The sequence below is a fragment of the Thamnophis elegans genome, chromosome 2 (assembly GCF_009769535.1).
Source record: "Thamnophis elegans isolate rThaEle1 chromosome 2, rThaEle1.pri, whole genome shotgun sequence".
In the NCBI taxonomy this organism is placed as follows: domain Eukaryota; kingdom Metazoa; phylum Chordata; class Lepidosauria; order Squamata; family Colubridae; genus Thamnophis; species Thamnophis elegans.
In genome coordinates this window covers 79,569,873-79,592,937 of record NC_045542.1, presented here as the reverse complement: position 1 = coordinate 79,592,937, position 23,065 = coordinate 79,569,873, and the positions used below count along the sequence as shown (strand labels likewise).

General features: G+C 36.3%; 1 protein-coding gene across 2 annotated transcripts in view; it reads left to right on the top strand.

The window, feature by feature from the left end:
* STK32A (serine/threonine kinase 32A) overlaps nt 1-23,065 on the top strand; it is an 81,321-nt gene that overhangs the window by 41,351 nt on the left and 16,905 nt on the right. For both annotated transcript variants that reach the window (XM_032208624.1, XM_032208623.1), the window contains exons 5-7: nt 1,966-2,139; nt 18,533-18,570; nt 20,838-20,927. In XM_032208624.1, the coding sequence (XP_032064515.1) occupies nt 1,966-2,139; nt 18,533-18,570; nt 20,838-20,927 (302 nt within the window). The remainder of the gene's footprint in view (nt 1-1,965; nt 2,140-18,532; nt 18,571-20,837; nt 20,928-23,065) is intronic.

Here is a 23,065-nt window from a genome sequence, read left to right as displayed (position 1 = left end):
TATGCTCACTGCCCATACAGTCAGGAAATTACTTTGGTGCTCCTCATACCCTTTGCCATGATACGTGCAAGTATTTATGCACGTACAAATACCTGTACATGCAAGTATTTATGAATCTAGAAGTTCATTTTGTTGTAATTTTTTAAAAATGTAAATACATGCTTCAACTATGTGTGATTACTGTGATCCACCAGAACTGATCTTGTCATGGAGTAGATGGGCAGCAGTGACTGGAATCTATTAACATCTGTTCTGTTATAAAATTGCACAATGCATTATATGGGAAGGAAGGATGTCTAAGAAACAGCATGTAGGAATGGGATAAATTTTAAAAATTAAGGTTTATTTTAATATATAGAGTTATTTGTGTTTTCAAAAACCTTATATTTTAAGAAATTATGTACATCATCATATACAGATTTTCCAGTAGCAAACATATATTTGTAGAAAACTGACAATATCTATAACATGCCAGATTTAGACTGATTAGCTTATCACAATCTAGAGAGTAAGTTAAAACTGGTCCATATTTTACAGGGTTTTAGGCTATAAAAAAATTTCCAGAAATGAAAATAGCCAGGACTGAATCTGAGAATTTTTTAAAAAAATTATTGAGTTACAGTTTCTCAAATGGTAGATTGTAACTCTGTGGGGGTTATGAGCAATATATAAGAGGAGAGGTGATGTGTTTTGTTAAAATACAATATAGATGTGTGCAGCTAAACTAAAAGCAATTTTAAGATTCATTCCCAGCTTTGCTGCTTGCTTTGCCTGTATAAGCTAGCCATAGGATTTCCCAGAAAACAAAATTAAATGTTGACAGCATTGTTATTTTTCCGCCAGAAATATGTATCAGGTGCCTGTGGTCCTGCAAAGTTTGAGAAACATGATTATACTTATTAAAAGTATTTATCATATTTATTTCTAGCCTAACTCTAACCTCAATGAACTGATCAGTTTTATTCATGGGAGGAGGTATATAAACTTGTTTATCATTTCAAGGTGTTCTGAAAATTTTGAGGGACTCTGGATTACCAACCTGTCCTTGAGGGAGCAATATAAATCCAACATACTAGGCTAGTTTATGTGTTCTTTCTGATTCTGAAGAAGTGATTTTCTAGAGCAGTTCTTCACCATCTTGTGCTAACAAGATGTGTTGGATGACTATACCCCGAGTTTTCAGATAGCATGCCAAATCTACTGTAGTAGAGACTTTTTCTTTGCTTCTTATACGCATGAATCTTGCTTCATCCATTGATTTAGAGATGATGTGGTTACCTTGTATTTAATTATGTGGCTCCTTAGGGAATCTCCTGGCTTGGCAGCAGCTAACTTTCCTCTTTGTGTTCAAAAACAGTGACTGTTCCAAGACTAAATGTATTGATTTTTTTTATTTTTTTAGCACATGTAATTTGCTGGCTTTTTAAAGATGTAGAGTAGATCTTAAGAGGAAGTTTTGGGAGAATGTATAAAAAGGAGTATGAGAAATTATAGCAAGATTCAGTTCTACAATTTTTCTGTCTTGTGGCAAAGCTTACCTTGGAAGTATACAAAAATAGTAATATATACCCATATATTTGCACTATTGTTTTCATCACAGAACTTAGTTACCAAATAAGGCAAAACTATTTCCAACAACAATTCATGGTAGCCTTCAAAACAAGAAATGCCATACTAATTATTAGTCAGGACATAGCAATTCATCTTTTTATAAAAGTATTATTTCAACAAACATTAAGAGCCAGGTGAGTCATAACAATTTAATGTGAGGTCAAACTATTTTAGGTTGTAGAATCCTGTCTGTTGTTTTTCTTTTGCTTTGAAACTGTTCCTTTTTTATGGTTTATTATGCTGTACATCCACAAAATAATGTCCTGAAACAGAATCCTGGCAATCCATCATTCCAACCAATGGACTGTTTTAGATGTTTCTCTTATGTATATGAGTATGTGTATCCTTTTCCAGGTACTCATTCCAGGATGAAGAAGACATGTTTATGGTGGTGGATCTGCTTCTTGGAGGAGATTTACGTTACCACCTGCAACAAAACGTCCGTTTTGAAGAGGAGACTGTGAAACTATTCATCTGTGAGCTAGCACTGGCATTGGATTATCTCCAAAGCAGGAATATCATCCACAGGTGAGCTGTGGATAGGAGAATTAATTAATGTTTTCAATGAGTATCAAACGATGGCTTGTTGGGCCATTGAAACTGTGATGGATTGAATTTCACTATTAAGATGCAAGCCTATGTGTTTCCCTTTTAGGTAACATTTGTGACTGTGTGGTATTCACAGTACTCTCTGAAACAAACAGCTTTGAGCCAACAATATATTTTAAAAGAAAAAAATCATATTTTTCAAATTTAATATCTTAATACAAATATTTTCTTTTATTTCTTCTTTTATAACTGACTATCCCATTCTGCAATACAGACACAAATCTTATATAAACTACCTGTCCTGTAACTGATGGTAGATAAACATACAGAATATTTCTATTTCTAAGGCTTTGGACAGACAAACTGATACATATTCTAAAAATGCATATACTCATGTATGATTTGTTGGTGTGTGTGTGTGTGTGTGTGTGTGTATGTACTGCAGAGGTGGTATTCAGCAGCTTCTGACCAGTTCTAGAGAACCGGTAGCGGACTTTTCAGTAGTTCAGAGAACTGGTAAATACCACGTCTGATTGGCCCCGGCCCCATCTATTCTCTGCCTCCTGAGTCCCAGCTGATTGGGAGGAAATTGAGATTTTATACTATCCTTCCCTTGCCACACCCACCAAGCCACACCTGCCATACCATGCCCATCAAGCCACGGCCACAGAACTAGTAGTAAAACATTTTGAATCCCACCACTGGTATACTGTATGTTTGATGTGTGTGTGTGTGTGTGTGTGTGTGTGTGTACAGTATGTGTGATGTGTGTCTGTGTGTACAGTATGTGTGATGAGTGTATGTATACTGTATGTGCGATGGGTATATATTTATGTTTTATATTTATATATATTAAAAATGGGAGAATATGTGATTGAGAATGAATAGTATAACCTGGCTTTAAGTGATTTCTATGAATCCCTGCATATCAACCCTATTATTCCTAAATTTGGAATACTGTGTTCAAATGATTTAGAGATACAAATTCATTTAAATTAATGTATTTAAACCTGGCTCCTCCATATACACCCATATAAAAATGTACACATATCAGTCTTGTGAAAGTAAAACAGTTTCTGGAAAGCAATTTGAACATGAGAAATGTGATGAAATCGAATCTTTTTTTTACTCTTTTTGTTGGAACTCCTGCCCTGTGAGCTGTTCCTTCTTTTGGGAAAGAAATATGCACCATGAACATTGTGGAGGAAATAGAAAAGTCACCAGTGTTCTATACGGTTCCTCTATAAACCAACACCATCTCCCACAAAGATGTGGTAGTTTAAAGAAAGGACTATTACATATTAAAGAAAAGTTCATTACATATAAGTGAATTTTGGTAAAAAAAAATTCTGGCCTGATATTTTGCATTTACAAAATAGCTTCTGTAATGATGTCCACAAACACTGAAATGTTAAAAAAAAAACCTTCACAGAGTTAAGTTCACATCCATCAATCTTTCTGACAGGTGATTCTCTAAGATTAGCTCTTTGGCCACAATTGAGTCTCTACAAGTCCTATTATTTCAAACAACCATTACAAGTTGGGGTGAAATCAACTTACCTTCACTACCGGTTCCCAAATACATACATACATACATACAAATACATACATACATACATACATACATACATACATACATACATAATACATACACACAATGTGTGTGTGTGTGTATGTGTGTGTGTGTGTGTGTGTTATTTGTGCTGATAAATAAATAAATAAATAAAACACAAATATAACAAAGGCAACAGTAAAAATATTGGGTTTCTGTCGTGATGGACTCTTGTGACGAGCCGATTGACAGATGATGGAAGCAGTTAGCTTCCTCCCATAATTGGGGCTTACCAGGGGTTGTGACACTAAATATATATATATATATACACAAAATATAATATTTTAAAAATCTTTCAAAAGACAACCCAGAAATATTGTCCATTTAGATGACTTCACCACCATTGTTCTCTCTGCTTTAGTCCCTTAAACACAGTACAGAAATATATCCCTTTGAATATAGTAATAAATTGCTGATCAATATTGTCATGATATTCAGTATAATCTAGAAGTAGAATGCATAGAGGGATATTGAACCCAAGTTCATTCTCCATGCTGTGCGTTTGTACAACATTCTCCAAGTTGTGGTCCCCTAGATATGTTCAATCACCATTTCCAGCATCCTTCCAAAGGATGGTTGGGAGGAATGAAGAGACAATCCTCAATGCCTGAAGACCGCCAATTTGAGAAATTTTCTAGACTGATGCAATTGGTTAGAATGTTTGAAGGGCTTACATGAATTATCTATTTTTAGATAAAAGTTTTCTATGTGCTTGGGGTTTTTTTTTTTTTTAGATTTGGTCAAATTGTACGTCTTTCATTAAAGTAAGATGGCCATTGAAATTGTCCAAATCATTCAAATTGGTTTTACCAAAACTGGTGGTTTTAAGATAAAAGGCAGAAATGAAATCTTTTATTTTAGTTTCCTGAAAGTGTGTGGCCTTTCTTTATTGGGCAGGACTTGGGCAACAAGAATAACAAAGGTTGTGTGTATTATTTAAAAGAGATGAAACATTTCATACATGGTCTTCCAAAATATCTCGTATTTACTCAAAGAAATTAGAAAGTGATCAGGTTGAACAGACGGTTTTAAGCTAAGAGCATTTTAAAAATATAACCTAAAAAGCATTTGAGATGATGTCTTTGCAGCTTCACACTGAAATGTCTTTCAGGCTTCTGGGCAGGTTAGAATTGTATTGCTGCATTTTATATATTTCTCAGGACCTTTGTCTGTAGGTACACATTTTAAAAACAACACAGTTGTGTTCTACTGTATTTAACTGTTGTACCAGGACCAATCCAGTTGCTTGTGTTGTGTTGTACCTTCAGAGTCAGAGGTGCTTCAAAGCCAAATGGGCTGGTAATGAAGGTATAAGATTAACTTTTTCTGCTGTGCACCTGTTCACCCAGCCCACAAATAATGAATGAGGATAAATTACACTTGGCGAGACAGAAAGATTCCAGTTATTTAGCACAGGGTTTGAAATTGGAAACTGGCCAAAAGATGGATGGTTTCATTTAAAATACAAACAAGCTTGATAAATAAATAAATAATTCAGTTTGTGGCTTGCTTGTTTTTACTTTGATGTTATTAGCAAGAAATGTCCTAGATTCAAAATGATGTTGAGAACGGAAAGGGATTTTTTTTTTTGTAGCTTACATCTTGCACCATTTTGGTTTCCAGACCAATTAAAGGATCAGCCACTGATCCTGCTGAAGAGTAGAGTTATGTGTGATAGCTTGATAAGTTTGCTGGATGGTGTTATCTAATGTGATGGAGAATATCAGATGGTAACTATAAGGAGATAGAATTTGGTGCCAGACACATGTTGTCTTTTTTCAGAAGGGGTTACTGGACCATTTGAGTATAGAGCTAAATAAACAGATGCTTTGAGATCACTACTTCATTGTGTTGATAAATTAACATTTGACAAACTTTTTCGCTGCTTCCTAAGTCTGAATTCTTTCACAAGCCTATCTGTACAATAAAGTATGAATACTCTGTTTAATGCTGCCTTTTAGGTATTAGATTTTTCCTGACTGAGGGGAATCTGAATCTGATACCCATATTTTGGCTATCATAAGCAAATTTCTGTATTTCATAAAAAATGAAAATTGCCTGAAAATATGTTACACAGTGGTTTATGTCATTTTAACACTGTAGCAACTGTTAAATCAATTTAACAATAAAATACTGCTTTGGAAAAAAGACTCCACAGGCTGAAATACAGTAAGCCTAGATTCTAACTAAATGAAATTCTGTCAAATCCATGTGACTGATTGCACAAATGTTTTGCTATAAATTGGAGTGAAATAGTTTCATTGCTTCTGAATTACAAAAGGCACTGAATTCTCCTTTCAGTACAAGCTCTTTATTATTGTGTAGTCCAGGCTTTTTCTCTGTTTCTCACACACACAAATATGCACATGCACACTTTATTCCCAGAATAAATTCCCAGAATAAGGAATCTTCGTTTCCTTAAAATAACTGCAGGGTTTTGCTTTTCAGGATCCACTAAAATATTACAAAGTGAAGATCAAATTTAAAATTCTTCTGACTTATTCTTTGGACTGAATATTATGCAATTTTTTAAAAAATAATAAGATGATTAGAGGTAATGTTGTGAAATGTGGTTGAATATTACTTCATTTTAGGTTCAGTTTCTATGTGCATACAAGATTATAGAAAAAAAGGGAAGGGGATGGTTGAAAATACAAGTCCAGAAGATAGTTTGGGGTAAAGATAACACAAACATCAGACTCAGAGGTAGTATTCAGCAGGTTCTGACCAGTTCTGGACAACCAGTAGTAGAAATTTTGAGTAGTTTGGAGAACTGGTAAATACCACCTTTGACTGGCTCCGCCCCCATCTATTCTCTGCCTCCCCTGGAGTAGGGAGGAAATGGAGATTTTGCAGTATCCCTCCCTTGCCACACCCACCAAGCCACACCCACCAAGCCATGCCCACTACACCACGCCCACAGAACTGGTAGTAAAAAAATTTGAATCCTACCACTGATCAGACTGCAGGACATTTGATAACAATCAGGGATCGGGGTGGGTGCAACACAAGAGCAACTTCTCCTTTCTCCCATTTATTGTGGGATCAGCCTTTTTAATGCTTTTTGGCCCTGCAAAACATTTCCAATGGAATATTTTCTCTCAGAGAAAGTGAGACACTAGGAGGAACACTGAGTGCCACCACTACTATTATGTTGTTGTGAGTCAGGGGTGGGTTCCTGCCAGTTCTAACCTCTTCTATAGAAGAGATTCCACAAATCGACAGTGCTGTTTAGAACTGGTTCCAACTCCTTCCCCATGCCCGTCCAGACATCATCAAGATGAAGAGTGAGAGGAGGAATTCTGGGAGTTGAAGTCCACAAGTCTTAAAGCTGTTAAGTTTGAACACCCCTGGTTTTTTTTTCTAAAGAGTTAGGGGTGCAAGGGTCTTGTAACTTGACAGCTTAAAAATTTGCATGCTTCAATGCCAGAGTTTCTGAGCCAACATTTTGATTGCTAAGCAAGAGCATTGTTAAGTGAGTTTCACCACATTTTACAAGTTGGTCACTCCCACCTGGTCACATGACCAGCAAGCCACTCCCACAAAGCAGGCCACACCTACAGAAGAGGTTCTAAAAATTTTTGAAACCCACCATTGATGTGAGTGCTCTTTAGACCAACCTTTCTTTGAAGGAAACACGCCAGTATTGTTATCCTGAATTAGCAGTACAGCCTTATCACATCAGCAGATGTTCACTAATGTTTTTACCTCAGCAGAGAAAACAATCTCATGCTTCTTGATGTGCTGAGGCAACTTTCAGTATGCTCCGGAAGTGATCTTTGCCAGACTTGATAAAATGCTTCTACTTTTTCTGGTCCCTCCCCCCCTTTAGCTATTTTATTCATTTCTCTTTCTGTGAGAAAGTGGTTAATTGCTTCATTCAGCCAAACCAGTAGTGGTACGGCAGCCGAGGTCGCTGGAATCGGCAACAACCCAGGCCTGCCACATCCCTGAACCGGTTCCCCAGTCTCTTCTGCCATTGCTGGCATTGAAGAATGGAAGATTTATAACAATGCTAAATATGATTTCTGAGATTTATCCTTCATGAAGATTGGATGTTACTAAATTTAAACGCATAAAAGTAGGCTTTTTCTTTTGTTGGGATTTTGTTACTTTATCATCAAGATATTATTTCTTGAATGCCTTGAGAAAGGAAACATATTAAAATTTTATAAATTTAATGCACAGTTTGTATGTTGCAAACTATTTTATTTTAGGTGTGCTTGTTTGGCTAAAAGTAGGCTTTATTATTTTATAAACTTAATGTACAGTATGTTGCAAAGTGTTTTATTTTAGGTCTGCTTGTTTAGGGATAAGAAGGCTGTCTTATTTTCAAAGGTAGCTTCAAATATTTGCATAACAATATTTCCTTTTCCTTCTTTTTCAGGTAGGTCAATAGTAAGTGATGCATAGACTTTACTTATCCTTCCCTTATCTGCTAACAGTTTAGATCACCAAATTGCCTTTTATAGTTGTACTTGTCTCCCAGTTTCATTGATCATTGGGGACAGCAAATGACTGAGCTTTCCCCACCTCCACATTTGTTGCTATTGTGATGTTCTGTTTCATTTTTTTGTGGAAGAAGTGGTTGAGAAATTAAACATTTACAGCATTTTTACCAAAGGTAAAGATTAAACATTTAAAGGCTCAATTGTTCAGGGTGACTTCCAAGAAGGATGCAGGTAATTTCTTTTTATTTCCTCTTTTCTTCCCTTCCCCGTGTGACCTTTTTCTTCCTTGTCTCAGGAGATTTGTTTTCCCTGTGGGTTGTGTGTGCGTGTACAAGTGCTTCCCTGCAGCTAAGTGTGTATTCAGTCACTCTGTTTGTTTAATGTTGTGGCCTTTTGAGCATGCAGTTGTTATTGCAGTATATATCTGTTATTTGGAGGACACCTGCTCCATTGCAAATGGTAATTTCCATTGTGCTAAATGTCATTTGAAGGCAGAATTTTCCCCTTATATCTGTCGAGGGTTGCTACATTCAGATGGCACTACAAGGAAAATGTTTAAGATCTATTTTCCAGGGTCACATAAACACATATATGTAGATTTAATTTAAACTCAAGGATAACATTCCTGATCATAAGGTTTGTATAAGAGTGAAACAATCTATCAATGGAGGCTGTGGGTTCTTATCCTAGGAAGTTTCCTTCCCCCACTTTCTTTAGTAGCTGAGATTGGGTAGCAACCTGGTTTGATTGGTTTTCCTGGACATTGCAGAAGATTGAACTAGTTTATCCTTGTTGCCATTTCCATTTCCAATATCAATAAAGATGATTAGGGCACTGGAGATTAAAACTTATGAAGAACGGTTTCAGGAATTGGATATGTCCAGTTTAATGAAAAATAAAGGACTAGAGGTGACATGGTAGCAGTGTTCCAATATCTAATGGATTGCCACAAAGAAGAGGGAGTTACTCTCCAAAGGCAGGAGGAGAAGCAATGGATGAAAACTAATCAAGGAGAGAAGCAACCTAGAACTAAGGAGAAATTTCCGGACAGTTAGAACAATTAATCAGTGGAACAACTTGCCTCCAGAAGTTGTGGATGCTCCAATATGGAAAGTTTTTAAGAAGATGTTGGATAACCATTTGTCTAAAATGATATAGGGTTTTCTGCCTGAGCAGGAGGTTGGACTAGAAGACCTCCAAGGTCTTTCTCAACTCTATTATTCTGTTAACTCTGTGTGATTTCAAATCACACATTTGTGTGATTCTTTGATAGTCTTGTGCAGGTAGCATATTTCCTGCATAAATTTCAAAACTTAGATCTAGTATAGATTAAAGTTTCCTGAATTCCATTATACTTTCATGATATTTTCTGTCTGCTAGTAAAATGATTCTTAACTGGTGGTGCCCATACCATAAAGGGCATTCAAAAGAGCCCTAAGGCAGCTTGTTAAAACTTTATTTAAGGTCTTAAAACTTACTTTATATGATAAACATGAGGACAAATTACCAGCAAACATTGGAAAAAAATAAACATTTTTCCCTGTAATGATGGATTCCAGATTTGATGCCAGAATAATTGGTGGGAAATTTGCAGAAGGTTGTGAACTGCTTGAGTACATTGTGTATTATTTGGACAAGTCACAACCATGTGATGTCACAATTTTCTTTCTTTCTTTTTCTAATGATAAGTTTAACCAGTGGGATTAAAGCTATTACAAGAAGGCTAGTCAGCAGTCTCCCAGAATTATCACTCTAGGAAAATGTATTTGCTCCAATTCTACCTGTAGAATACTTGGGTGTTGATTAATGTTAAAAGTAATAAATATAAAAATTCAAATTAATAATTCAATTTCCAGTTCATGTATGTTACAGTATAGTAAATTATATCCCTGTCATTTAAGCCCCCTGCCCCCAATCATTTTGTAAATAGTATGTTGGCATTTTAAGAACATTTCGATAATGAGATGGCTATTTGGATTGGCAACCAATATGGGTCATGCCTTCAAAACACAAATTAATTCAGAATGTAAGCCTCTTGGTTTCAATTAACTCTTGGGTACCTGGTCAAAATGATGAAATCCAAAAGTTTTTGGAAGCGTGGGAGGAAATCACAAGCCTTTTGAAAACTTTAGCACAGTGTGGAAAACAGCTTATATAAATGAGATAAATGTAACATGATGAAATAGTTTTGGCCGTCTGGAAGATTTTGCTAGTCATGTAATTAACCTTATTCCCAAATGAGGTGGCATTAAATTGATAAATCAGCCTCTTATCTGTAGAATACAACATCTGTCTTTGAAATCCTCAAGAGATGGGCACACGTCAATGTTTATTCTGCTCTGTGGGGACCGCTGTAAGTAATCTGTGTTTTTAAAATATCAGAAGACCTGGTGAGGGGAAGATGGGAGAAAATAGCTAAATAATTTATAACTTATGACTTATGATACAGACTTTTACTTAGCTGGCAAACATGTGTTGGTGAAAGAGAAACTACTAGACTCCATTTTTTTCTCAGTGAAAGGGGATTTATCTGTTTGCATGGTGTTTTCCATGTTCTCTGTATGGTGTGTATTAAATTACAATGTGCTCGACTAATTCCCATGGCAGGCGCTTGGAAGCAATGTAATTAGCCTATTAAGCTCAGGTAATTTCTTGTAAAGTCAATCAAGTGCACAGAACAGACGGATCGGTTGTCACTTTAGTCCAGCAAAAAAAAGGGGGGGGATGTTTGCCTTCCTCCAGAATTTTTGGAAATTATTCTTTCTCCCCTAGTTATAGGGAGAAAGAAAAGGTCCTGGTTTAAAGATTGCAAAACATGTGGGAAAATGTTACGTTTGGTTGATTCGGAATGTATTTTTGTGGCTTGAAAAATATGTATCCAAGTGATACCAATTAACAAGTTGGCTAGAACATTGGGGAGGGAGGAACCTTGAAAACAAGGGCATGTTTTTTTTTAATGCTTGTAAGTGACTGGTTTGGGGTGAATAGACAGAGGCAAGAATTGACTAGGACAGCAGGATAGGATGCTTATGGAAAGAGAAGGAGTTTGAAGTTGATCTAGGTAGTAAAATGCTCTCACTAGTGCTACCTCTGGATCAGTGGTGAAATGCAATTTTTTTCCCTACCGGTTCTGTGGACATGGCTTGGTGGACATGGCAGGGGAAGGATAAGGCAAAATCTCCATTCCCACCCCACTCTGGGGCCAGCCAGAGGTGGTATTTGCCGGTTCTTGAAACTACTCAAAATTTCCACTATTGGTTCTCCAGAACCTGTCAGAACATGCTGGATTTCACCCTACTCTGGATGCTGCCTTTCTCTCTGCTGCAGAAAAAACAGTGGGTCAATCAACATATGATAACACAAATGCAATCTTACATTCTCTTAAGCATTTTTAAAAAAGAAAACAGCTGTAACAGAGACACTGTTTGAGGGCAAGGTAGAATTTGCCTGTTCATCAACCCTTGGTTTTAAAGGGGAAAATGGCTTAAAAGTCACACCCAGTGGAAACCCTGTTTATTCATTTAAAAAAAACAGTGCAGCTGAAATAAAAATTTAAATGTATACATGCATTCAGAGACATACATGCATGCAAACACTTAAGAACATACACTCTTGCACAGGCAAACTGTAGGCGATTATTTAAAAACAATAATTGTGCTGAAATTTTACTTGAGAAAGACTTGGCAAACGATGCACTCAAAATATACAGAAATAAAGATATGTTTAGAAATACGCTCTGGTGTTCCATTATAATGTATTTAATCCAGTTCTCTTCCTCCTGGTTTATTTATATATTTTATTCCTAACAGAGATCACCAAGAATTATCCTGAGCTGAAATTGTCTTTTGTTTGGATAGTGAGTTTACTTTCATTGTCATTTGAGAATAGAAACCCCAAACCTTCCACAAGAGCTTACTGAGTTGCAAATCAGATATCACAGAAATGTACACTTTTTCATGTCTGGCGCAGTGGTTAGAGTGCAGTACTGCAGTCTACTTCTACTGACTGCCGGCTGCCTGGAATTTGGCAGTTCAAATCCCACCAGGCTCAAGGTTAACTCAGCCTTCCATCCTTCCGAGGTCTGTAAAAATGAGGACCCAGATTGTTGGGGGCAATAGGCTGACTCTGTAAACTGCTTAGAGAGGGCTGTAAAGCACTGTGAAGTGGTACATAAGTCTAAGTGCTATCGCTACAGAACAAGCCCATGCAGGGTTTTGGCAGCAGTATTTGGAAGGGCTGTGCCATAGCTGCCGCCTTCCTAGGACTGAAAAGAAAAGGCTGGCCCAATGTCACCTAGCTGGCTTCCATGCCTACCGCAAGACTTTGGCTTCCCATCAGTGAACAGGTACAGTATGTTCTTTTTCCACCATTAATATTAGTCACAGGGCCTAATCAGAATACTAGCCCTTGCTGATAACATGAAAACCTGAAACACTATAAGGGTTCTTGATAGAAAAGTATTAACAGTCTCCAAGTAGCGTTGATGGTAAATTGGAAGAGGCAAGAGAAAGGCTGTTGGTATATCCTATGAGGAAATCTTCCTATTTGCAGGGAAGGCATTATGCTGTTTCAGTAGTACATGTAGCGCTATACTGTATGAGTCAGTCAGTCCATACACCCTGTGATGTACTTCTGGAACTGACACAGTGGAACAAGATTTGACTTTCCACAGCCTCAAGCCTTTCATCTTCAGAACAGCCGAGCATTGTTCCCCCTTTTTTCATGACTAATGCTGTATTTTTGCTTCCCTTTCATTATGAAACCCAGGCCTCACCTCATCGGTCACATGAACCAGTCATGTTCTTTTACAAACATTTTAATGTCCTACAGAGCTACAGAGAAAATGAATAAGCAGCTCTGTGCTTTACTAATACTGAAGTACCTTTACCAATAGAGAATGACAAAATATTCCTGGATCATGTTCTTTGAGGAATATGTTAGATTCTGAAAGAAAAATGGGAGGAGGGGGTTCACATCTGGAAAGATCCTAGCAACACCATTCAAACTGCAGTCTGAGTTTCTCTCTGGAATAGATTGTTGTGTGGGTCTTATGAGCGTGGTTAGGAAGAGTTTGTATAAAAACCAAATTAAAGAACATCTTATTTGAAGCCATTTCCCCCCTATTGTTGCAGTATGTAAGTGGTGTCATTGATTTTTTTTTCTAGGAATGTTCCCACTTCTATCTTGAAAAACTGAAAAAAAAATTACCTAGGCTACAAACAAAACATATCTTACTAAATGTCCTCTCACAGAAATAGTTTGCAGATATGGCACATGAAATCAGAGAAAGGCCCAAATACCCTTTTTTTTCAATCCAGTCTGAAAACATCCTTAACTTTTCTTTAAAAATCTAGAGCTAATTCATGACACTTATGATTAGATTTTCACTCTCATCTTCCTGGTAACTTTTTAGTTGCAATTAGATCTGGAATAGTAAGTATCTTAAGTATTCCTAAAACCATATTAAAGTATATGGCAACATTCTTTTTTTTTTTTAAAGGAACAAAAATTTTTCTCTTTACATTTGAAGTTTGCTAGAGAGAACTGAAAGCAAACTTTTTTTTCCAAAAGAAAAGGCAAAGAAATGTACTGTATATACTCGAGTATAAGCCTAGTTTTTCAGCCCACTTTTTGGGCTGAAAAAAGCCGCCTCGGCTTATACTCGAGTCAGTGAAAAATTTGCCCGAAATGGAGGAGAAAAAGGGGCGGGGCCATGCCGCTGGGTGACACTCGTGAATGGCCCAGTGCCCCTGTGAGTTTCCCCTCCCTCTGTGTCAGTTTGCCGCGCAGCGCGCACCGCACCATCCCCCCTCCTCACGTTCTAATGTAATGCAGGGCTGTCTTACGATTCCCCTTCCTCCCCCTCCTGCCGCTCTGCAACGATGTCCCACCTCCTCCTTGTTATGGCAAGCAGCCACATAGCGATGTCCCACCTCCTCTGGTACAGTGATCCAATGATAGGAATCACTGTGCCGTGTGTCATAGGAGGCGGGACATCGCTCCCGCGGCTGCACGGGACATCATCATCACAGCGGGACGTCAGCATCATGAGGTGAGTGAAGTATTTCATTGAATACACCGCTAGTTTACTGTTTTTCTTTGAAATAAATATTCAAAAACATTATTGGTATCTATTTTTATTTTTGAAATTTACCGGTAGCTGCTGCATTTCCCACCCTAGGCTTATACTCGAGTCAATAACTTTTCCAGTTTTTTGTGGTAAAATTAGGTGCCTCGGCTTATATTCGGGTCGGCCTATACTCGAGTATATACGGTAATCTGATTTCAAATTTCTCTTTTTTTCTTTAGTAAAATATAGCCACAGAAAAAGAGTTAATTTGGATCAGTGACATATTGTTTCAGTTTATTCATTTATTATTACTTGCAGAATAAAGCAGAAAAAATTAAATATGGATTCTTCCCTGCCCCCACCCTCCTTGGGAACTAATTATAGCATCAATACAGGATTGGAAGAGGGTTTTAAATTAAGTAAAGAAAAGAGTGACTCTTATTACCCCTTCTGTGATTTAAATTTCTCTGCCTAGACTAGTTTTAATCAACTATCAAAAAGCCTAGTTGTAAATCATATTCCTCAAAATATTGGGGCTGGTGGTTAGAGAATCAAACTGTCTTCTTGAATGAAATAGAAATAGAAGGTTTCCTTATTTCTTTTACTTCTTGACTTGCTTGCTCCCATGTTCTTTTCTTCCAGTAAAACAGTCAGCCTTGTTAATTCTCAGTGAAAGGATGGATTTCCAAGCAGTTTGGAGAGATTCTGTCTTTCCACAGGCAAGCACAGAGGGTTATTGCATAAAGGATTCAGCCAGTCAGTCCTGACACACATATGAATAGCAATAGTGCTTAGAATTATATACTGCTTCACAATGCTTTACAGCCCTCCCTAAGCAGTTTACAGAGTCAGCATATTGCCCCAAACAATCTGGGTCCTCATTTTACATACCTCAGAAGGATGGAAGGCTCAGTCAACGTTGAGCTGGTCAGGATCGAACTCCTGGCAGTTAGCAGAATTAGCCTCCAATACTATATTCTAACCCCTGTGCCTCACATAACCTTTTTTTTCTTTTTGCCTGGAATAGGCAGCCAGAAAATAAATTTCAGTTAAGTGTATTATCCTCTGAGTATTTTAAGGCATCTGTTTTAGAACATGTAATGCAAGTATATTGTTCCTGAAAATACAGGTAGCCCTTATTTAGCAATTGTTTGCAGCTATGACAGTGATGAAAAAGTAACTTTGCAAGCAATCCTCACATTTACAGTCTTTGTAGGTCTGTAAAGCAAAGGATAACTGAAGTAAGATAATAAGCATAGTCATGGTTACTGGTTGCTTTGCTCAAGACAATTACAATTAGGTAGTCGTTGTTTAACAACCACAACTGGGACCAGCAATTGTCTTCTTGTTAAAAATTAAGTTATTTTTTCCTAATCTTCCTCTGGATAAAGGGCATGTCACTGCCTATTATGGTAAACATGAATATACAATGGGCAGTAATATAGTCCATGTATATATGAATTATATATATATATATATATATGATAGTTTTATGATTACATGTATATGTGTATGTATATTTATGTAACTTTACATATATATGTAATTTTTTAAAAAAAACATTTTAAAATTTCTCTCCCCTTCCTTCCTTCCTCCCTCCCTCCCTCCCTCCCTCCCTCCCTCCCTCCCTCCCTCCCTCCCTCCCTCTCTCCCTTCTGCTATCCTGAAATATTTGTGTTATGCATTCTCTGTTTGTATGATTAATATAACTAAACTTTCAATTGAATTTTCTGCTTATATTTACCTCAAAAATAAATTTACATTTATATCTTGCTCCTTTGTCTTTCAGAATATAAAATTGAATTTTACTATTGTTGACATTTGTTTTCCCGTTGTAATCCTATAATAATTATTTTTGTATTTATATTCCACTTTTATGTTTTTACAACTCCAGATAGTATATATAATGCCTCTACCTCCTGTTTTTGGCACAATAATAAGGCGAAAGATGTGAAGTAGATTGGGGAGAGTGAGAGAGTGAGAGAAAGAAGGCTAACACTCATAGTTTCCCAATTTCTAGTCCAATATTTTAACCATTATACAAAATATGTGCATATAGCATGCTATTTTTGGTTTGTGTTCAGAACTATACAGTACAACAGAAGTCAGTTGTTCCCATTTCAGCCCACATCGGGCGAACCGGTAGTAGCAGTGGCAGTGGTGGGAGGCTCTACCCACTCGCCTGGACGCTTCTGCACATGCACAGAAGCATTGGGCATGAGTGCACAAACGAACCAGTAGTAAAAAAAAATGGAAACCCACCACTGCTACACAATGTTGGACCTTCTGTTGAACAGGAGATCAATGGAGTCTGTAAAATAGAATCAGAAATGTTGCCAGAAAAGTCAATGGTAGGCCACTTGTATAATGGCACCAAAAAAGCTTCATACTTGTGTCCATTTAAATCCCATCTTGATAATATCTAATCAAAATAGAGAGGTATATTATATTTGTACATTTGTGTGTACAAAATGAATCAGCTCATTTGTCTAATTTCAATATAATTTTTAGTGCCAGTTAATATCGAAGTCTTCTGTAATATTGATCTTATTTACTTAGGAAATAAAGACCTTTTTACTGAGGCTGTTGAGTAGAAGCGTTTCACAATAGCCTTCTCATATGGCATTTTAGTTTTCCCTTTATAACCTGTTTTTCTTTTTTGCATGATCTTAATGTTGATTTCTGAATTATCTCATAATCTTTGTTTAATACAATGAAATGTTGATGTCATACTTCTGAAAAATAGATAATCAGAATTAATGCCAGTCTGACTAATCTTTTGGTTTGTAAATTTAAATCACACATGTCCCAAAAGATTCGTTTTGGAATTCATGAAGCAGTTCTTCCCTTTTTTAAAATGTATACTTGCAACCAAAATCTAACAGTGCAATAGAGGAATTAATTGCAAAGTCTTTGCAAAGCCAAGTCTTATATCTTGCGATCCCTTGTAACTTTTGGAGTTTATTAAGTATATAGTTTACAGAATAGCTTTTTTTCAAAAGCCACATTAAATGTGTTTTCATCAAATATTCAGTATGGTAGATTTAAAAAAAAAATTCAAAGTTTTCCCCCCTTTATTGGTATTGTTCTTGAATGGTGGGTCATATTTTATTCTATTGTAAATTTTATAAGTCTTCAGCAAGTTGTCACATATTTTTAAATCAAACCCAGAAATAAACCGGAGATACTTCTGAGTATGTTACAATACATAGATAGCAGCCAGATGTTTAACTATGGGTGTAAAAATATGGTCTTTAGTAACACATTAATTTTTCAAGAGTTTGAAGTGTTTTCTGTAATATTTTAGAAATATTATATTATATAAATTGTTTTATCTAATGCAAACTTTATATTTGTAACTTGCTATTGGGCCTTTTTGTCTATAATAAATTGAAACTGAAACTGATTATGGATTCTCTCTCCACTCCTCCTCCCACCACGGGCATTTTATTCCCACAATCACCATGATCTGAATCAGGCTGCCAGATTTTGACTGAGGATTCAGTAAGATGATGATCAAATGGCTTAAACTGAGCACTCCAACAAATGTAAAATATGATTGCAAAATACAAGTGGCTCCCAGTTAAACTAACAAAATAGACTTCAAGGGAGCCTATGTATGTATGTATGTATGTATGACATTATTTTATATTAATTAACAGTAACACTTTTTAAAAATTCAGTTTATTTTTTAATTTTGGAAACTTTTTTGTTTTAAAAACAGACTTACAGTTTGTGAAATTTCATTAATTATGTGGAATCAACTAGTAATAAATGGAAGCGGAAAATATTTTAAATCAATACATCAATCAAACTGTGTTAACTTTACTAAAGAGAGAACTAGCATAGTTTTCATTATTTACTATATATAGTACTATAGTAGTATAAGTACTATATACCGAATTGATGATTGTGGCAAGAGAACATGAGAGGCATGGCAAAAAAATATTGCTGCCAGAGTATGATTGAAAATCATTAAACATGGAACGTATAAGAAATTCAGTGCCTACAAATCAATGAAAACCAAAACCAAAACTAAGTTTCTTGTTTTAATTAGCATTCATGATCCCAATAATGATTACTTACAAGTCCATGTAGAACGAAACTCACTGATAGCATTTGTAGAACACAGAGCAACTGGGGGATACTTTATGAAGCTCTTATATTCTACCCTAGACCTTTATTGTCATAATTTTGGTTTTATTGATGTATTTCTTTTTTTAAAAATTTCTATTTTAGAGACATAAAGCCTGATAACGTCTTGCTGGATGAAGAGGGTAAGTGATAATTATATCTGTCTGCAGGAACATGTATATGCTTGCAACTGTATAGCAAAATATAATGTTTTCTGTAGGATCATGACAGACTTTATGAAGCCATCTTCTAGAGAGATGGAAAACAAGTTGAGGCAAACCTTTATCCTAGCTTGGGTGTTTTTGCTGACTAAAGATACAAATAACACATTTCTATGGATTTCTAAGTGTATCATAGGTTTTATTTTTTTAAAGATCAAGTAATCTGATAGTGCAGTCCAGCTACTGATCCAGTTAAGGGAGCTATACAATGTTCTGTTATTATTTTTGTGGAGCATGTTGGGTCATATTTTAAACCAAAGGCAATGTAATATTATGCAATAAGAGATAGACAACATTATGTGTTTTGTGTTTTGTTACTCTGTTTAGCCGCCACAGATGCTAGGAAGTTTAATAAGGCAAATCCAATATATATTTCTTAGTAATTTAATACATTCAGTGGAACATAGTTTCAGGTAAATATGTATTGAATGACACACTTAATTCCACATAGTATGGTGATTAAGTATGGAAGTATTTTTCCTTTGAAAAATATTTAGGTTCTTCTGAAAAAGTTTCACAAAAGTGTTTTGTTTCATATCTTAGCATAATTTTATTGCCTGTTCTCCAGGCAAGAAAATTATATGATATAATATAATCATATTATATGATTATGATAAATGATATGCAGGAATAGTCTACTTTGTGATAACTAGTGTTTACACTAATTGTAAACTAATGTTTACAACTAGTCAAAGAGTAGGAACCAACAATCCCAGTGACATTTGCATGCCCTAATGTTTTAATCAGCACTATTACTGTGACAATGATGTGACCAAGGTATGGGATTAATGGGGACCATTGAAACCAGTATTTTTGCAAAGGCTTTCAATTTAATGCATTTTAGCTGGTTATTTTAAAATATATTTGGAATTACCTTTTCTCCATTTGTCCTTGAAACTGAGGTCATGCTAACTATTTCCTCTTTGCAATTTCTCTGTGTTTCACCAACCATGGCAAGAGAGGTGTGTAATTCCATTCATGTGTGCAAAAAGCCTTTTACCTATTGTTCAATTTTTCCCCCTGAGACATTGTTTTGCAGCCGATGTACCTATATTTAGACAGTTAAGACTGCTTGTTTTCCAGTGGCTTTCCTTCCTTCCAGGATCATATTTCAAGCTCCAGTGCAATCTTCTCTAGCTTTGCTAAGTTTATGTGATGTGATTTCTAGGGTACTCACCACCAAAGTCTTATTAGCTGCAAAATTCAAGCATGTTGAGATTAAAATAAAACCATCATATTGGCGTTTAAGATGTTAAAAAGAAAGTTAAAATTTCCAATATATTAGGCATATTAGGCTGATTTAAAAAGCTGTGCTTTAAAGCCTTCTTAAAAGCCTGTGCACAATGCAGTCTCAGTATTTCATTGAGAAGCCTCATCATGAAAAAAATCAGGCCTCACATAATAGATAAACCAGTTGCTGTCAGAGATAGACATTCCCAAACAATTTGAATAGATAGTGGGAATTCTGCATGTATGATATGAGATATGATTGGGCTAAGTCCATCAGGTGAGTAGAAACAATAGCAATGTTTTCCATCGTACAAGGGCAGCCCTACTTGGAGCACATTATAAAAATAAATCAAGTATTTCATTAGTAAATGGATGTCTGTTGTTACTTACAAGGAAAAAGGTGCTTTTAGCATACAAATTGAAATGAATTAGAAAGCAGTTCTGGCCACAGACTTCACCCGAGATATTAGCTACAGATCCACATTAAAAATAATTCCCATGCTACATATCTTTCCGGAAGGAAAGATCTATAATGCTCTTTTCATCAGGCTCTTTTTCTGTATAACATATAGTGAATGAATAAACTTTATGCTGAGCTAGTGGTTCAGATAGGAACAGATCAATATTCTCAAACTATTCCATGTGGTTGTCAAAATATGGCTTGGGATAATGATTAATAATTACAGATTAGTATGAGTATTGTGGGTGGCCTGGAAGGATGAGGATTTCCTATGTCACTTTCCTTTCTTAGGTTTTCTCTAAGGGTTCTATATATGAAAAAATTTGCATTATGATTCCATAATGTTTTATGAAAAACTTTAACGAATGAGAAGGCAACATATTTATTGTTTGGAATATAGTATGTAATCCACATAAATTCATTGCTTCCCTCTGCTGTTATAATTTTATATTTCGTAGAAACTTTCAATAGACAATTTATCTTTTTATATCATTCTTAGGGCATGTTCATGTAACAGATTTCAATATTGCTACAGTGATAACTAAAGATACACAGGTTACCAACATTGCTGGCACAAAACCATATATGGGTGAGTAGTCAATGGATCCAAGCTAATGTATTTGCATGACATTGTTTTGTTTTTAATGGGCATGTTAAGCTTCCTTCTTAGTAACTTTTAAAACAGTTTTAAGAAATAGAGCCTGATTCAGAAAATACTTCAAGGTTGATCTGGCCTTACATGTGTTAAATTTGGAATGGCTTCAATGCTGCTAACTTTAAAGGTCCTTGCAATGGATGACTGATCTGACCTCTGTTTACCTACATGAAATCTTACAATTCGAACCCAAAACTATAGATAAAGTTCTTGGTTTCTTCATGTGAGTCATAATTGGATCACCCATCCACATTGATGTTAAGGTACAGATATTACTTTTGACAAGTTATACCAAATTATACTAACAGGACATCATAGTGACATTAATTGGATTTATTGATGCTTCCTCTCGAACCAACTGTTACTTCCTCTATTCTTGTTAGTTACTGAAGATTATAATCAACTCACCGCATATTTTTAGAATCAAAAAAGTATTAATTGCGGCTATTTTCTGCTCAATACACTTGCCAGCAATGTGGCAGAGGGAGCGGACCAGCACTAATACTAACCTTGGATTGAAACTAAATACCAGGGGTAGTCAACCTTTTTACACCTACCGCCCACTTTTGTATCTCTGTTAGTAGTAAAATTTTCTAACCGGCCACAGTACTGGTTCCACAGTAATGGTGATTTATAAAGTAGGGAAGTAACTTTACTTTATAAAATTTATAAAGCAGAGTTACAGCAAACCCCTACCACCCACCATGAAAACTGGAACGCCCACTAGTGGGTGGTAGGGACCAGGTTGACTACCACTGCTATATACAGTCAGTATATAGTTGTCTCCTATTTGCTCTCTCTATATTATATTTCACTTTAAAAATGCATTGGAATATTTCAATGGGCTAGAGGGTGATGGAATGTTTCAGATGACTTGAATTATGTACAGGCTTCATCTTATTATGCGTGTACCTATTCAGCAAGTGCAAAATGTTATCTTCTTCAACAACAACAACATGCTTTTGTTTCTATATCAAATAAGTAATGAGTTAGTCAAAATGTGTGAGGATGTGAGAGAGAGGTGTGAAAAGCTTTATGGAGAGTAAGAGCAAAGAGTTCAAGGCACAAAGTACAGTACATTGTGTGGTGACCTTCTGAACAGCTGTTTTTTGAAGAACTTGGGAAAGTCTGTTGGTTCTCATGTTTTTAAATTTTTTAAATAAGATATAGTAAACTTCCTCTTTTAATTACTAGGCAATGCAATTTTGCCCTAAGTCTGACTGGATCTCCTCCAAATGCCATTATTAGAATAGCATGATTCTGATTAAAGAGTTAGCAGTATGATGGTCCAAATTAAAATCAACTGAAAAAAGAAGCAAATTGTTTCTCCTTACTTTCGAATAATTCACACATAAGAGTGTCTGACAAAATATTATCTATCCAAGCATTCTCTTCTCATTCAGATCACCCAGACATCTCAGTGAAGCCAACAAGGCCATAAGTGAAGAAGTTCACACTGACTTCTATTCTGCAGCATCCGAAGATGTGCAGAGGTTGCTTATTGCATAACCCTAGAGAGAATTTCTTATGAGAACTTTTATTAGACTCAGTGTGGGATTCAAATAATTTAACAACTGGTTCACCCAGGGTCAGGTTGGTTGTCGTGGGAGGCGTGGCCCATGCCCATCCTCCAGCTCTGCCGCACATGCGGGACAAGCCTCCCACGACAGCCAACCTGACCCGGGCGAACCGGTTGTTAAATTTCCACCCTTTTGCCAAAAAAGCTGTTTCAAAGGGTGCTTGTGTGCAGGTTGGTCTCATGACTATTTCAGCCTTCTGGACGCAGATCCTTTAAGAGGCAAGGTTTCTGAGGAACAGGGGGGGGGGGAATTACCATAGAGACAAGGAGTTGATGCTCTTGAGAGCTGGATCAGAAAGGTGAAAAATTAGGGGGAAGTGGAGGGAGATATTCCCCCCCCCCCGTGGAGCTGCATGCAGGAGGTGTTGGTCAGTCTACCGGCAAAAATGAGAGGGGCGAGTAATTAAGTTGGCAAACCTATCAAAGTGGATCCTGAGTGTGGTGCTGCAATGGAGAAATGGATGATGGAGCGGCCAGCACAAGGGAAGGAGGA